Source organism: Solea senegalensis, linkage group LG18 (assembly GCF_019176455.1).
Source record: "Solea senegalensis isolate Sse05_10M linkage group LG18, IFAPA_SoseM_1, whole genome shotgun sequence".
NCBI lineage: Eukaryota > Metazoa > Chordata > Actinopteri > Pleuronectiformes > Soleidae > Solea > Solea senegalensis.
In genome coordinates, this window is record NC_058041.1 from 19576094 (window position 1) to 19593687 (window position 17594).

Sequence of the window (17594 nt, forward strand, 5' to 3'; positions counted from 1 at the left end):
TATATTCCATTTCTGTCTAATTTAATCTTACACACTGTAGCTTTAAGATCAAAAAGGCTTTGTGGAGTTCCCCCAGTTGGAAACCTGTTTTATAGTCTTGTTCTAATGAAATGTTTATATTTCTATATTGTGTGAACTTCCCTGATGCCTATTCCCACAATACGTGCATTACAGCAAATCAATGTACAGTACTGCTTCTACATACATAGTGTGACAGTGTAAATGTACACAAAATAGGGAGATTTCATGACTACCAGAGGATAAACGCTGTGAACTTTGCTACTGACAGTCATGTTGTGACTTGAGAGTGATTTCATGTTTACTTACGATGGAGAATTTGATAAAAAATGAGCAGCTCTGTCGTTTCATTGACCCACACACGCCTCTCTCTTTGTGCCTCTGTCATTTTGTCTTCCTTTGTAGCTCTACCGTGTGAAGCAGGGGGGCGTCTCTCCTCAAAGGGGTTTGAAATGGCCTTTTGTGAGGTCATAGGTCAGGATCATTCATTAATTTAAAGAGACAAATGCACAGAGCTGAACAAACAGCAGCTGCTGAAGATTCCCTTAGTAAACTTTACAAAAGCATTATGTCAGAGACACATTCCAGGTCCACATACTGTCCAATTAACTACCTAGCTGTAAATGAATGGACACTGGGCGGTAGTGCAATATCGGCTTTAGTTATCTGGTGTGAACTGTTGAAAATGATGTCACTTGGGTGACGTGCAGAGCAGTTGCAGATGAACACATGCTTCAGCGATTCATCCTTCTGTGATAAAGCTTGTTCACGTGCCAGACACATGTAAGTGTGTTATGTAAGCACAGGCCGAGGGCCAATAGTTGGCCTCTTAGGTTTGGACAAGGGGACACTCAGCGTTTCAGCACAACTCCTGGATCTCTTCATAAAATGTGCTGGGTGTTATCTTTGCCACCATCTCCTGTCCAACCATCGGCACTCCCACAATACACACTGTCTCAACATGCACACACCACCCACAACCACTTCACAGTCCACCCAGATGGTGTGCACACACCCAGCTTTGATGGTTTTATAGGCCTCAGGCCTGTTAGTGTGGTTAAACCACCAATGACTGAATTAACACACACATATTATGTACACACATATTATACCAAACTGTTCTGTAAATCTTGATTTGGATACTCAACGAGTGACTAATGTAGAAGTGTTTCCCTTTGTTTTCTATGGTATGAAAGTCCATTACTGAATGTAATGCAGTGCAGAGTGATTCTGCCTCCCTATGACAAACATGAACATGTGCTCACTGGAATGGATTTCCACAAGTCATCCAAGTTTAAGGAGCTGCACAGTTGCTTTCACACTATAGAAATACTTAGTACTTTAGTCACACCACAGAAAGTACTCCTGTTAAGTACTTGCTTCACAGCAGATGATTGACTGCAGCAAAAAAAAGAGTGTTGAGGTGCTGGTGCGTGACTTGATTATTTCCATTTTATTTTGTACACAAAAAATGTTTAACTTGACTCAATTTATTCTTAATTAGTTAGAGCTTTAGTTACTTTCTAGATTTATATTATGGGTGTGTGTAAAAACAGATATATTATATTGATACTGTTTATTATACATGCAAAACATCAGTTATGCCACAGGATTAATATATACACTTATATTAATGCACAAATATATTATTTTATACTGGAACATTCTGCCAAATGAACGTCACTTTTCGGTCGATGTCGGCCTACCACACAGAAACATGAGGGTTAAAACAGTGGGGATGGGGTAGGATATGACAATTTACCATCACAGTGGTTCCAACTATCAATAATGTTTTAAACGTTTTTCATTTTAAGACGCTTTAAAAGCTTTATTGTGACATTTAAACACACACGAAAATCGGTTAACATGAGATATGTTCGGGGGGCAGTGACAGCAACTTTTCATTGTTTGATTGATGGCGAATTGTCCAATAGTATTAAAGTCAACGCCTCAGGCAACCAATCAGACGTGAGACTCAGAGCTGGCTCCGCCCACTACATAATTAAACCCACAGCAGCGTGGTGGTGGTGCTGCTGCTGCTAAAGAGTTTGTAAGGAAGCTCGAATGCCGAGGGCCACAGTGACTGCGGCCGCACCGCAGCCTCAACTCGGCCGCAATAACACTCTCCAAACTGAAGAATTGCAATGAAACACACGCCCAGGTTTGATTAGAAGACGTGGGAGTTGATGTTAGAGTGACTTTTTCAAAGTGGAGCCGCTTCCTTGTTCGACAAGCGGGTGAAATATCTCAACATCATCACAAAGAAACTTTGCCTGCTAAGCTGCTAACTGGCACTCAACAAGTGAGGGATTCTGTTTTGTTTGTATGTTTTAAAAAAGTGTGTTCACCGCTGAAAACTTCACCAACTCCTGGTTCCGACTCAACTGTGGAGAGAAGTGCTGCTGCTGCTGCTGCTGTTGTTGTTTACTTTGAGGCTTTTTTCATTCTCGACACGGTTTAGAGAAGTAGAATAACTCGTCATCATCCTCAACAGCAGAGGAGGAAGAGCTGCAGCTGGTAACGAGCACAGTCTCCACACAGAGCGCCCCCCCCTCCCCTCCTCACTTCCACCAGGCAGAGAGGAGCCGAGTGGCCCCGGGTGAGTTACCATGTCCGGCCGTGGAGTTGGACAGGGCCGGGGAGGTGCTCTGGGTCCACAGCCTCTGAAGGCAACCATCCCCTACCAACTGACAAGCAAACCTCCATCACAGCGCAGGGATGGAAAGTCAGGTATGAAGATCCTTCACACCTGCTGAATGTTCACATGTGAAAACTGAATGTATAGATAAATAACCAAGTAAATGAATGTACAGAATAGCATACAGTCAGGTATGATGATCCTCAACACGTGTGTCACCATATACATACATATACTGTATACTCTCTCTATATATACATATGTGTGTATATGTGTATGTGTGTGTGTGTATATATATATATATATATGTATGTATGTGTGTGCATATATATATGTATATGTGTGTGTGTGTGTGTGTATATATATATATATATATATATATATATATATATATATATATATATATATATATATATATATATATATATATATATATATACATATACGCACACACACACAACCTATATATAACTGTTCATATAAGCAAATTTGATGCATGGATAAATAATGAAGTAAATACATTTACAGAATGTTAGATGTGTACTTCCTATATAGAGGCAGCCACAAGAACACAAATAAACAACACAAAAGACGTAAACTGTTGGGTACAATGATTATTAGTTATTAATGTTCATCTATATACGTGTGTGTGTATATATAAGTACATTTTACTAACTCATGAAAATAGAGAGAATATTGGCAACTGTTCAACCTGTTTCTACATGTAAAGTATAAAGTGTACATTTGTTTCTCATATTAACAGCTGGAAAGGTCAAACTGCACCAGCTGAGCTCTGGCATGAGGCGAACGATGTCTCTGGACGCCATTGTGGGGCCGTACCTGCAGGGGCAGTGGCTGAAAGAAGCAGAGGGCCGCGGCAGCCTCTCTTACAAGGACAAATCCACTCAGGTCAGTGTCTCTGTGATCATGTTCACTGGTTTAAATTGAGGAATTGAATGTGCTACCTTACTGCATTTCTTTCCCATAATAAGAATGACCAAACATACAGAAGTACTCGGGTCATGTTGAAGAATAGTTTTTAACACGGTTGCTATGAGAAACTGGCTTAAAGAGAGACAGTGTTAGGTGCCTGCAAAGCTGTTCAACCGTGAGAACCACGGTCCCTGAAGTCAGCTGACTCGGCCTTTTTGGTTGCACCCATCCTCTGCTCTGTGCAGGCACTCACTGCTGCTGCGTCTGTTGCCCACATCCCCTGTTTCTCCTGCTGTTCTCGCTCTTCTATAAAGGTGAAGAGAGTGAGCCTGTGGGTGATGTCGTGCACATCAGCATTTAGATCTGTGTCGGTGTGAAACTGAAATCTTGTTTTAATGTTTGACATTTCCCAGTCTCTGATTTTACTTTGCAGCTTCAGTGCAGGTTGCCCTGTTTAGCAGGTTTCCTTGTTTTTAAATCACCTGCCCACACCTGCTATCTCTAATGTGAAAGAGCTATTGATGACATGCTTCTTGGAGGGTATTCTATCTCATGGTAGCTGACCATATCATGGTTTCTTTCCCCCAGACTCCGGCCTCGTGGTCAGATAATTGCGGCGGCGCCAGCAGCAGCAGCAGCAGCAGCGGTGACGCCGGCAGCAGCAGCAGCAGCAGCAGCAGCAGCGGCGGCCACAAGCGCTCAGCATCATGTGGCAGTGCTGAGCATCTGCGAGAGGTCAGTATCTACTGATGCTGTTCAAAACATGTGCTTTAGTAACCCTTCAGTTTCCTAAACTGGGCAGTTTTGTATTCACTGTATGGTTTATAAATGGTATCTAGCTGTTTTTAGGCTATAGACTATTGCTTATGATCTGTATTACATTACATTAAACATTACATTAAAATACAGTTTCAGATAATACCTGGTTTATTTCTTTGTTTAAATGAAGGATATTTACGTGTGTTGGAAACAATGAAATTGACTATAAATGTGGTCAAATTCAGCTGGAACACAAATAATTAGGCTTGAAAAGACTTTTTTAAAGTCATTTCAGTTTATCAGATACCTTATTATCAGATACCTTATGATATGACGGTCAGTGTTTTCAGCAGCGGGGGCCGTCTCTCCGGGGAGCCGTGACCCTTGACTGCAGATTCTACTTTTACAACCTATCTATTGAATGGCTTAAAATAAAAAACCAAATATGTAAAACAATAAAATTAAATAAATAAAAATGATAAATAATAATTTATATGCCTCTCTCACATGCTTACTAATCACTTCTGTGTCAGATATTTAACATAGAAATAGACTATGGAGTAAACAAGAACTCTTTTTTTAATGAAAAGGCAATTCTTATTTAACATTCCATTTATATCCATACAGTTGTTTATATTACTCTGGTTCACTTTAAATACATGTGACAAGCTAAGGAATGTAAGATAATATAAGCTCATGTTATGTCCGGTGTTCAGTGCCGTCCTCCCCGTGGAAAACCAGAGTAGATACCTGAGCAAGACAGTTCTCTGTGGTTTACCTTAGTACTCACGAGTCGTGAGCACCTGACCCGGTGCAGGACTCTGCTGTGAAGGTGGATACATGCGGCGGCCCGCCACTCCTACATGAATGTAAAGGAAACACTGGACATGTCTAAAATCTAAGACGATATCTTTTAAACCAACACCACATAATGAGAATATTCCTCCTCTGGGGAGAGCATGTTAAATGTGTTTTGTGCAAACATAGCGACTGATGAACCGTGTGCTGATTGCAGATTGGTAAACTCAGACAACAGCTACAGCAGCGTAACAAGCCCGTGGTCTCGGGGGGACGTGACAGAGAGAGCCAGCGGGGTCATCCTCAAAGGAGCTGTAACTTAGCAACGACTCAGGTACTCACTGTCAACAGCACGCTCACACATGCATGAAAACATCTCACTGACCAAAATGAGTTGTTGATCAACTGCTGGCTCCATCAGTCAAGTTTGTGACGTAAGTTACTGAAGAGGCAGCAGTGAAACTAAAAACACTGATTTAGTTTGTGGACTTTGGTGTGGGACAGTGAGCAGATGACAAACTTAACTGCAACATAAAGTAATGACCATATTTTTAAGATATCGTGGCAAAGGCTGGATAGATTTTATTAGGTGAGTAAAAACTGTTTTAACACGTGTCCCGTCTGGTTTGCAATGAGAGCTCAGTCTGCACTGACTGAGTGTCAGTGTGTCAGTAACTCGACACACTGACACAGAAGGAACTATAAAAATACAGTTAGAAAGAAATGCTTCATTCATCAGAAGTGAATGGAAATAAAATGCTGAAGCAACAGGAAGATCACAACAGCACAATACGTGCTTCTGCTTTCTCACACTTCACAGCTGGACTGTGGTGACACACTGACGACACATGTTACAAATCAAACTAGCACTCCAGGAGGAGATTTTAATAAGAATCTTAATGATTGTTGTTCATTTTCAGCAACATGAGGTCCTGACACATGGTCAACACAGGATACAAATGCTGACAGCAGCGTTTGTATCCTGTGTTGAGAACCAGACTGAGGTGCAGTTGCTTAGTCTTCTTGAGAACATGGCTCACCTGACAAAAGGATCATGTGTTTTAATGTTTTAGATGCATCATTTGAGGGTCACAACTAATGTCCTTGCTTTCCCGTACAATGACAATAAAGGCGTTCTGATTTCTGAATATGTAACACGTACTGTACACAAGCATGAACCATTCCTCTCCTGTTATGTGCTCTTTCAGCTCTTTTTCCCATTTGTCTTTAATTAACATCAAACTCTTGTATAAAACTGAGATTACTCTGCCCTTTTCCCTCTCTGAAATACCCAAACAATTCCATTACCAGCGTTAGTTCTTATCTCCTATCTTCTTATCTCAAAACAATCCTTTAGTTGTAGGTAACGATATCTTTCATTTTCATCTCGTCCAAATTTGTCCCTTAACTTCTCAACACTGCAGTTTACCCTGTTCCACCATTGTGCGTATTGTTGTGATTCATTTGTTCAGCCATTGGTTAAAACCTTTAATTGTCTCTGGTATAAACCTGGAGTCAAATGCAAACCAACTCATCATCTTTATTTTCCTCTCCAATTTTTATCTTTCACAACTGCATTCAATGTTTCTTCTGTAGTTTTGGTTATCCTGTCCCGTCGGCCGTCTCATTTTTTTCTATAGTTCTTCCCAGTTCTATATTTTTGAAACCAACATACCAGAGGTGGGATTTGTGCTGCAAACAAATGTTGCTTTAGGCTGTAGAATCCTAGGTTTCTTTCCTCCCCATATGAACCAGGATATCCACTTGTCCCATTCTGTGACTTGTTCTCGTGGGATTATCCCCGGCTGAGATTGAAACCGATATATTATATACAGTTCTCGGTAGAACATTTGTCTTAATTATCTCTATCCTTGAGCTGAAGTCCAAACAAATAGCTGTCCAGGTCCCTCCTAATATCTTGGTTCATTTTCATGTGATTTGCATCAGTAGCTTGTCTATTCTATTTGTATTGTTTACACCCAAATATTTCATTGAGTTAGCATTCTATCTGAGCTGGTATGTGTCTTTTATCTCTCACAACATGGAATAATTGTCAAAATCTGTGTCTTTGAGACATTCATTTTGTATCCTGAGAGTCGTCTTTCAACTCCAAGGTTGCTTTAAAAAAAAAAAGAGCAATATATCGTCCACAAATAATCCTGTTTCCTAACTTCTGCCTCCGGCCTGATCATTTGGGAGCAGCGGCTCAATGAACAATGCAAAGAGACTTGGAGAGACGACATCCCTGTCTAAACTGAATTTATTTTGATCCTTGCCTTTGCCTCCTGATATATCGATCTAATACAATTAACCGATTGCTCATTAAATCCAAATTTTTCCTAATTTACACTATGGAAAACCCTTTGGGCATCTATGCTTACCAAAATGGCACTTTCCCCCTGACTTAGGATGCATTCTATGACATGTAAATGCCTTCTTTTATAAACCCACATTGGTCCTCATCAGTCAGGTCCTGCATAAATGTCTCTAACCTCTATAATGCTATAATGAAGGTGTGGAGTTAAAAGTGATATGGGTCTGTAATTGCCACAATATTCTTTAACTTTACCTTCCTTTGGAATAATGGAGATAATGAGGGAGGAATCTTGCCAGAGTGGAATTGTTAGTTTTATAAAATGAGAAAATCCCTCAGATCCCGATTAATAGACTTTTTTTTTTTTAAACTTTATTTTTCATTCAATAAAACAAGAACAAAACACAAATACAGGGGGTAGACACTACTATCTTGCATAAAGATGCCATTTTGTCCATCTTGCAGTACATAACTCTGATTTCATCCGTAGTCTATAGGTCATTTGCTCCATTGATCGAATTTCTTCAACAATATCTAGCCAGTGGCTCAGTCCAGGTGGTTCAGTTTTCAGCCAACTTCTTGTAATGGCTTTCTTAGCCGCAAGGGATAGGATCTTGAACAGATAAACATCATTTTTAGCTATTACCCCATCTGGTATCAGTCCCAGGTACATATGCCTGATGTCATCAGGGATATTATAACCAAAAATTTCACCCACGATCCTCAGAACCCCGTCCCAAAATGATCGTATTTTCATACAGGACCAGAATATATGAGAGTGACTGGCATTCAATTGCCCACATTGTCTCCAACAGAATTGTTGTTGACCCAATTGTTTATGTTTAAGTTGTGGTGTAATAAAAAAACGTGTTATGTTCTTCCAACCAAACTCCCTCCATCTCTTTGAACTTGTGGATGTATGTTGGGTCTTGTAAATGGAATGCCAGTCACTCTCAGACAACCCAATGTTAAACTCTTTTTCCCATTTCTCTTTTATATACAATGTATTCCTTCCTTGTTGTTTCATTAAACCTCTATACAGTTTAGAGACTATTTTTGAAGGAGTTTTTTTATATGCACCTGTCAACAGCTCAATCACATCATTCCCTTCCAATGAGAGGTCTTTCTTGATCTCTGTCTCATATAAGTGCCTTAATTGAAGAAATCTGTAAAAATCTCTGTTGTCCAATCCAAACTCAACCTTAAGTTGACCAAATGATTTAAAATGTTGCTTATCAATGAGTGTACATATAGCTGTTATTCCTTTGTCTCTCCACTTTTTAAAGGTTTTGTCTATCACACCTGGTCTGAACCTGGTGTGAGAAGGCCAGATCAACAGCTTACAGTCACCTGTTAACTTGAATTTTTTAACGACGTCATACCATATTTCGAACGATCCTCTCAAAATTGAGTTTTCAACCTTAAGATCCATATGATCTTTTCCACCTAACATTGACTGAGGGGGGGCCCGACCCAGGTTCATCTCAATGTCCTTCCATCTGGCTTGATAACACGAAGAGCACCAATAGACAACATATCTTAACTGTGCAGCATAGTAATAATCTCTGAGACTTGGCAATGCCAATCCTCCATTTTCTTTGTCTAGTTGAAGGGTCTTGAATCGTATCCTAGGTCTGGCACCTGCCCAGATGAACCTGGAAATTAGCTTGTCCCATGCTGAGAATTGAGAATCTGGTACTTTAACTGGGAGAGATAAAAAAAGGTACAACAACCTGGGTAAAAGATTCATCTTGATCACCTCAATTCTTGAGCTGAAATCCATCACTAACAATGACCACTTTGCTACATCTTTTTGAATTTTATCGTTAATTAGCCTGTAATTTGTCTCATAAATTGAGTCATATTCCTGAGTTATTATCACTCCTAAGTATTTTATTGACTTACAATTCCAATTTAAATTATATCTCTTCCTGATTTCTTTATTTGGCTTGTAATTAAAGGATAAAACCTGTGTTTTTGACATATTCAATTTGTAACCCGACATCAATCCATATTCTTCCATTATCTTTAATAATATGGTAAACGTTGTGTTTGGATCTTGAAGAAAGGTAATTATATCGTCAGCAAATAGTCCTATTTTGTGTTCATCTCCTGCCATCGTGATTCCTGTCAACTTATCTTCTTGTCTGATTAGTTGAGCAAGTGGCTCTATGAAAATTGCGAAGAGGGCAGGACTAGCACAACAACCTTGTCGTGTCCCTCTGTAGAGTTTAAAAGTGCCCGTCAGATGCCCGTTTATTTTAACTCTGGCTAATGGGTCAGTATACAATGCCTTTATGCAATTTATGAATTTATCATTGAATCCCATCCTTTCCAGTACTTTATACAAAAAAGCCCAGCTAACCCTGTCAAACGCTTTTTCAGCATCTAAGCTGATCAGTGCAGCGCTTGTATGGTGTTTATTAACATGTTCTATAATATGAAGTGTGCGCCTGATGTTGTCCTGTGTTTGCCGTCCCTTTACAAAACCTGTCTGGTCCTCGTGTATCAAGTCAGGCAAAAAACGTTCCAGTCTTTTAGTGATAATGCATGTAAACAGTTTATAATCTACGTTCAGAATAGATATTGGGGGGTATGACTCGCAGTATTCTTTATTTTTCCCCTCTTTCGGAATGACAGATATCACAGCATCTCTCCAGGAAGGAGGGGCTATCGCCTTCTCAAGCGTCCAATTAAATGATTCTAATAGTACCGGGGCAAGGGCTTCTTTGAATTTTTTGTACCATTCATTTGGATAGCCGTCACTTCCAGGGCTCTTATTAGTCGCCAGTCTACCTATGGCTTTATCCAATTCATTTTTTGTAATAGGGGCAGTCAAATATCCATTTTGCTCTAAGCCTATTGAGGGGAGGTCCAATGAGATCAGGAATTGCTTGATTTTCTCATCGTCAACTTTCTCAGGCTGTGAATACAAGGTCTCATAGTAGTTTTTAAAGATTGTATGGATTTCTTCTGGGTCATATTTCAATGTATTTGTTGAGGGGTCCCTAATCTTATTAATTGAATTTGTTATTTGTTGCGTCCTAAGGCGCCTCGCCAATATTCGTGCGGCCCTTGGGCCTGATTCATAGAAAGTTTGCTTCACGGATCTCAGTTTATTTTCTATTTCATTGTTAATTAAGTTCTCAATTTGTTTCCTCTTTTCTTTAATCTGGTTACCTATTATATCTTTATTGACATTTTTGGGTTGTTTCTCTAGGTTTTCCAATTCCTCCTCTAATTGATCATATTTTGATCTCCAGATTTTCCTTAGGTGAGCTGTCCGTGATATTAGCTTCCCTCTCATAACTGCTTTGATTGTGGCCCAAAGAATAGTTGGGTCGACCTGGTCGTCCTTATTATCATTTATACATTCACCAATTTCTTTTGTAATTTCTTCCACTGTGGATTTATTATTCAAAATTCCTATATTCAGCCTCCATAGTGTATTCCTTGGCTTGCTGTTTAAATGTAAACTAAGGTAAACCATGCTGTGATCTGATATATCTGCCGTTCCAATTGTGCACTCTTGTACCCTGTGTCTATCAATGCTATTCATCAGGAAAAAGTCTAGCCTAGAGTGTACTTTATGTGTGGCTGAATAATGGGTAAATTCCCTATCACTTGTATGAATACTTCTCCAGACATCAAACAAGCCTACCTCTCTTATCAGGATTTTTAGGTCTTTTGATTTTGAGGATCCAAGTCTGCTTGTGCTTGTCGTGTCTAGTCGATGGTTCAAAATTGTATTCCAATCTCCCGAACAGACCAGGATTCCCTCACTCTCAGAAATAATTAAATCAAATAGTTTCCTAAAAAAGGATCTGTCCCTCTCTGGAGGAGCATAAACGTTCACAAATGTGATCAAAACACTGTCAATCCTGCCCTTAATAATTATATATCTACCTTCATCATCTCTTTTTTCTCCAAGCAGCTCAAAGTTTAAAGAATTAGATATCATTATTACAACCCCTCTCCTCCTACTATTTTTACATGAACTATAATATGTGTTGGTGTACCCAAACTTTCTTAGCTTCTCATGTTCCGGTTTTGACATGTGTGTCTCTTGTAAAAATACCACTTGGGACTTATCTTTCCTAATTTTTGCTAGGACCCTACTCCTCTTGACCGGGTTACTCAAGCCATTAACATTCAGAGAAGCAATTTTCAAATTCTGTGACATCACTTAAACATAGAAAAATGTGAATTATTTTGTAGTAGCGTAAACCCCTGATAACACAAACAATAACAAAGACAGAACAGTGTCCACTGAACACAGTGAAAAACAGACCTCCAAACTAGGAGGAGAAAACTCCTCACCAAGACCCCGTTGGTGGGTCGAGGGTAGATCCTATCACTAAGACAGGGCCCTAAGTGTAGGGTGGCTAGGCCAAACCTTTCCATCCTAAAGTCCAACGTAAACTATTTCGACACTCCCAGACAGTTATTGTTATTATACCCTAAATGAAGCCAGAAATGAGTCCAGTTCAAATCTTGTGTTCCAGACTCGTAGTGACAGTGATGAATTCTATTTCTTCATTTTACCTCCCTTGCGCTGGGGATCATCTTTCTGAGCATCGGTGTGATCACTCTGGAAACCCTGAAGCTTAGATCGTGCTCTCTGGGCAACGTCGTCCTCAGCCTCATAACGACCCGGTACCTTCTGCCATGAACCCAGCAGCTTTCCCAGGTGCGTTCCCCAGTCAGTCTCACCTTCGGTCGACGTCGCCTCCTCCACTGTGATTCCTCGTCTCCTCAGCTCCACTCTCGCCTCCTCTGCGCTGTTATAAAATCGGGCTCCTGTCTCCCAGTGGATGCGCATGTTCACATATGGTGTTTGGAAGCGAACTCCTTTCACTTTCAGAGCCTTTTTGATCCCGTTATACTCTTTACGTTTCTTGATCACCTCAGCAGTGTAATCATGATCGAAATAAATGGTCTTATTATTCAGCTGGATCTTTTCCTTCTTTGTTTTATTCCATGCCTCCTTCAAAACCAATTCTTTGGTTGCGAATTCCTGGAAATGTAATATGAATGCTCTCGGGGGTTTGTCGGGAGCGGACCTCCGAGGTCCAGATCTGTGTGCGCGCTGAATATTTAACTCCATGTCAGCCGGGATCGGCAACTTGCTTTGGAGGAGCGCCTCGACAAACTCCGGCACCGAGTCTTCTCCCTCTTCTCCTTCTGCCACTCCGAAGATGCGGATGTTATTGCGTCGAGAGCGTGACTCTAGATCGTTTAATTTAAGTCGCAGCGCTTTTTGCTGTTTCAGGCAAGAGCTCAGAGCCTCGGTCGCTTCAGCAGCCCATCTTTCAACCGTCTCCACCCTGGTCTCCGCCTCGTCCACCCGGTCCGCTAAGCCGTGAACTTCTGCTCCGAGTGTGTCCAGTTTATCATTTATTTCTTGTCCGAGATGACTGAATTCTTGTCGCAAAGTGTTTTTATCGCCTCGTAGGTCAGTTTTGAGGTCGTTAATCGCCTGAATTATGTCTGCTGGCGCCATGACGGTCGGATCGACTTTACCGCTGCTGTCTCTGGCAGTCGACGTGTTTTTCTGCTTTGCGGGCTCCTTATCGTCGACTTTTTGGCTTCTAAGTGATCTTCCCCAATCCATCTATCCTTATTTTCAGCCAAAACTGAATTAAATGTAAACTTGGGGTTAAATTGCGATTTGTCTGGGAGAGCGATCTCACGTGCGTCCGACTACTCCATGCGTCAAACCGGAAGCCCCGATTAATAGACTTTACCATCTCTTTTATTGTTATTTCTGAAGTTAACATCTCAGTCTAATCAGGTGCTCTCCACCAGTTTGAATCATTTTTATGTGAATGTAAACCTGAGTTGAACAATCTGAATAATTGCTGTCTAAATTTGAACTGAATCAACTGAAACTGAATGTATTGGTTTGAAAGTATATTGCAATACATTTGAGAATGTATTTGATTTGATTGAAAAAGTCATTTTCATTCAAATTCAGTTTAACTGAATTTCTTGTACCACACGTGCAGGTCCTGGATGCAGTACAGATGGAGAGAAAATCTTCAGTTAAGAATTCAAATTCAGTTCCTGATGGCACAATCCTGATATCCTATACGTTTCTTCTTCTTTGTGGCATGTTTCATGTAGAATCAGTCAGTCAAAATAGACCTGTGCGAGTAGTTGATTGTATTTAATCTCATATGTGCCAGTGAGGCAGTGATTAGCTCTATCCAATAATTTTACAGTATTACTCAAGCGATTACTGTCCAGGGTGTGAATCCGCTTTTCACCCTGTGTCAGCTGGGATATGACTGTGGAGGATAAAGCAGGAGATGGTAAATGAATGAATACGTTATTGTTATTATCATTGTTATTATTGTTGTTGTTGTTGTTGTTGTTGTTATTATTGATAGCAAAAATAATAATAATGTATTTTAGGGCATGTGTTCAGTGTTCTGTAGGAAGAGCGATTTCCTTTTGTGCAACAAAAAAAAGAGAAATAAAGTTAAAGGCTAAAATGAGTTTTTTCTTGGCAGCCATGTTTTCAGTGTCAGAGTCTTAACCTCTTACAACCACACGTCCACAAACTGTCCCTTTTAATTACTGTCACATGAAGGATGTGCTCCATGCACAGGACGGTTTCAGGGCTGTGATTAAACGCTCCTCAAATAATGCTTCTACTAGAAAAAGTGGAAGCAAGACGAGCTGACGAGAGAGTGTGTGACATGATGAGTGACGCAGACTGAACTTCTTCTTGCCTCGTGTGTCCTCAGGGTCAGTCCATTCCCATCCCTCTGTCTCCCTTGTCCACACTGGTCCCTCGACTGCGTTGCAGCGTGGAGGGTCTGAACCAGGAGCTGGAGGGCATGTTTGTCTGCCAGCCACCAGATCCTCCTCACAGGGTAACTGTCCCCTTCACACCATGTACTCATGGAAATACTCTTTCAAAGACACTTGATGTTTATAATGAACTGTTTCCTGCTCATCAGCTGCTCGAGGTTCCAGACGGTCACCGAGCTCCGGTTCCTCTGCAGAGCTGCAGCAGTGGTTCTCAGAGTGACCCCACCGACACCACACCTATGTCCTCATTCTCCCCCTCCCCCTGCTCCTCCCCCAGCTACATCTCCACCTCCCCATCCTCCAACTCAGAGGACGCTCATGTGGATCTGCTCCGAGGTTAGTTTGTCATTCACGGTGGAATATTGTCACGGATTCTTTGCAGATGTTAAAAAAGAAATGAGATTCTGACAATAAAGCATATGTGTGGAGTCTGTCAGAGATGGAGAGATGACCAACTGTCCTTCTACCATGAAATATGTGCACATACGTATACTTGCCTCTTGTTCTCAGGTGTGATAGACATCACAGAGACATGCCTCCTGTCCCCGCTCTCCTCCCAGAGTGAGGCTGGTGTCTCCCTGCCTCCGCTCAGCTCCTCGTCCCCAGGGCCAAACAAAAGCTGCTGCTTCCAGAGAGAACCTCCAGAAGGCTGCGAGAAAGTGCTCGTCTGGGAGGAGAACAGGTAGCAATATTACAGTTACTTTGAATATGTATTCGACATGGGTTACTGCAGTTTAAGGTTCTGCACAGGTTACATTTATCTGCAAGTAAGCAGGCCAAACTCTATCGGGGTTTAGAGTATCAGTATTTTAGTATCGGCTCAGCTCGCTTGGAACCTTGGTACCAGGTAATAACCCTAATGGAGCCGAGTAGTGCTAGAACTGTATAATTAGAGGAACACTGGTACAGGATCTACAGCTATCTAAAATGAGGTTCCACTAATGCTGTTACATTAAACGGCATTTTAATAGTTTTTTCTTCGATGGAGTTTTCTTAGACGCTGTCGGGTAAAAAAAAACGACAGTATTTTAGGACAATGCCACTACTGACTCTCCTCCTTCTGTCGATCTCCAAGCAAACCAGAGCCAACCCTCATCTCGTCCTGTCCAGACCCCAACAAGGTGAACTTCACTCCTCATGGAGGCTCCGCCTTCTGCCCCGTCAGCCTCCTGAAGCCCCTGCTTCCCTCCATGGACTTGTTGTTCCGCAGCCTCACCGTCTCCCCAGCAGCCATCTGCTCCAGTCAAGGGACCAGCTCCTGCTCGTCTGACAGCCCTGCTGCTGCTGCTGCTGCTGCTGCTGCTGCTGCCGCCGCTGCCGCCGCCTCAGATCCTCCTGTGGGAGAAGAGTCTCTCTGATCACAAGTCAATATCATATACCTACATGATCCAAAGCTTTATACATCACTAAAAATCAAATGATGCAAAGATTTCTTTGTGAGAGTCAGCTGGAGATGTGCTGCTCACATTACTCTCTTTTGTCCAAAGAAGCCATGATATACACTTGTTATTCATTCATTTACTTTTTTTCTTCTTTTTTTAAAAAACTTGAAAAGAGAAAACAAAAATCAAGACAGAGTCAAGTTTTTATAAACCTGATGTCTGACTCTGCAGCTGGTGAACAAAGCATGACAAATCAGTTGAGTGTGTTTTTTTTTATTTACCTGATTTATGACACAATGAAATGACATTGGATTTAAGGGAATATTCCAGATGTTGGACTTGGGTAGTATCTTTACCTAAAGGCTTCCGCTTATGCATTCCTGCTTTATAAAGTGATGGTTCAGGGGTTTGTTGTATGAGGTACTGACACATAATCAGCACTGACTGTGCTGATGTTTGCTGCTCTATCCAGAGTTTAGAGCGATTTATCCAACTGGAAAATGAAGATTGTGTTGCTTTGTAAACTGTTCACTCACAGCTTTTCTCTCATGGAAAACTCTTTGGACTTCAGTGAAAACTTCCAATGCTGTCTTTTCATACTTGGTTCTTTCTGCAGAAAACCTCCATCTTATAAAGTGCCTGAATCAGTTAAAGGAGAGGTTTTCTTCTTCCACAGGTTTTTCTTGTGTTTGTAGAAGCAAATTGTTTTTATGATATCATAGATTTAAAGGCGCAGTGTGTAAATGTTTTCAACACGTCTCTTCAAGTGTGTAGCCTTCAGTTTAGAGCCTTATATAAAATATAGACTTATGGAATACTAGGTACATTAATTGTTTCTTTAAAAGGATTTCACCTGAAGTTGGGTTAAGTAGGTGCACACTGTGTCAGTACCTCAAACCACCACACAACCTGAACATGGTTTTTGCTTTTGTATCTCGTTGACTTGCAAAACAAAAGGTAACTTGTACAAGTATTATTGGCCGTTATTCCTTGATGTACTAGATGTGATATTTTTATATAGTTCTGAGTTGACTACTTAAGCAGTTTTTATGGTGTAGATTACTGGTCCTTCTCCTTCTGCCAAGCGGACAGGTTGATGTTCAGAAATAGAGGATTATTTGTGTGTAGACACTTTTGCACAAAATCAAACTGCAACTTTATTTTTGAGTCGCATTTGCTAGTTTTATATTCAGTTTTTGTACTGCCTTTTTTTTGTACTCTCAATGACCTGCAACATAAGCTAAGAACAACAGTTACTTTTAGTTTCATTCTGTCGTTCTAACCGAGGCAGGTGTTACATGAGATAATGTATCAGGTGGATTTTTTTTTAATGCACTTCCGGGAACATGCTTTTATGTGGAGGAACCAACGTCAGTCCTGGGTTTATTGTTTCTGATGGTAGTTTTGTGTGTGTGTGTGTGTGTGTGCGTGCGCGCGGATGGGAGGTTAACAAGTCTGACTAATTTGTACTAGTTGTAGTTACCGAGTGAAAGCTGCATTTAAACAATGTTTCCAAAGAAGATGTTTCTGTTAAATGTGTGTGTGGATGCTGGGGGAGGGCAGGGTGTTTTTGACGACATGATGTTATCTCAGGTTCTGTGTTCTGTCCACATAAACTTATATGACTGATAATGTCTCTGTCTCTGTGTGGATGACCAGTGACGTGCGGTTAGGTTCATGACTGGGGAGGCACTGAACCCAAAATAGAAGCTTATATTTCTGTTTTGACCTCAATTTAAACATTTAGGTGTTTTAAAAGCTTTTAATTATGCTTTAATTGACTCCATACTGTTCAACAATACAATAGCAAGGGAAACAAAAGAATATTATAAGGTCAAAATCAATTTGGCTGATCTCTTATTAAAATTGAAAATGGTGTATGGTCTTACCTATATGTGTGTCTATGTATATGTATATGTGGTGTGTGTATATA

The 17594-nt window shown here is 40.8% G+C and overlaps 1 protein-coding gene across 2 annotated transcripts; it reads left to right on the forward strand.

Annotated features, from left to right (window-relative positions):
• Window positions 1-2043: 2043 nt before the first annotated feature.
• Window positions 2044-17293, forward strand: LOC122759509 (protein FAM117A-like). Of its 2 annotated transcripts, XM_044014433.1 has the most exons (9): window positions 2044-2320; window positions 2513-2748; window positions 3420-3565; window positions 4178-4324; window positions 5364-5480; window positions 14213-14341; window positions 14429-14615; window positions 14790-14961; window positions 15355-17293. In XM_044014433.1, the coding sequence occupies exons 2-9, from the start codon at window positions 2628-2630 to the stop codon at window positions 15635-15637; spliced, it is 1302 nt and encodes a 433-aa protein (XP_043870368.1). In that variant the 5' UTR covers window positions 2044-2320; window positions 2513-2627; the 3' UTR covers window positions 15638-17293. The 2 variants fall into 2 exon arrangements, with proteins under 2 accessions (XP_043870368.1, XP_043870367.1); XM_044014432.1 differs by having other exon boundaries at window positions 2044-2748.
• The last annotated feature ends 301 nt before the right edge of the window (window positions 17294-17594 follow it).

Excerpts from the sequence above, each read along its gene's own strand:
- LOC122759509 (XM_044014432.1), top strand. The coding sequence starts at position 2,628 with ATGTCCGGCCGTGGAGTTGGACAGGGCCGGGGAGGTGCTCTGGGTCCA. Across the intron at positions 14,342-14,428 it reads CACCAGATCCTCCTCACAGG|CTGCTCGAGGTTCCAGACGG; the intron begins GTAACTGTCCCC and ends CCTGCTCATCAG. Across the intron at positions 14,962-15,354 it reads CTCGTCTGGGAGGAGAACAG|CAAACCAGAGCCAACCCTCA; the intron begins GTAGCAATATTA and ends TCGATCTCCAAG.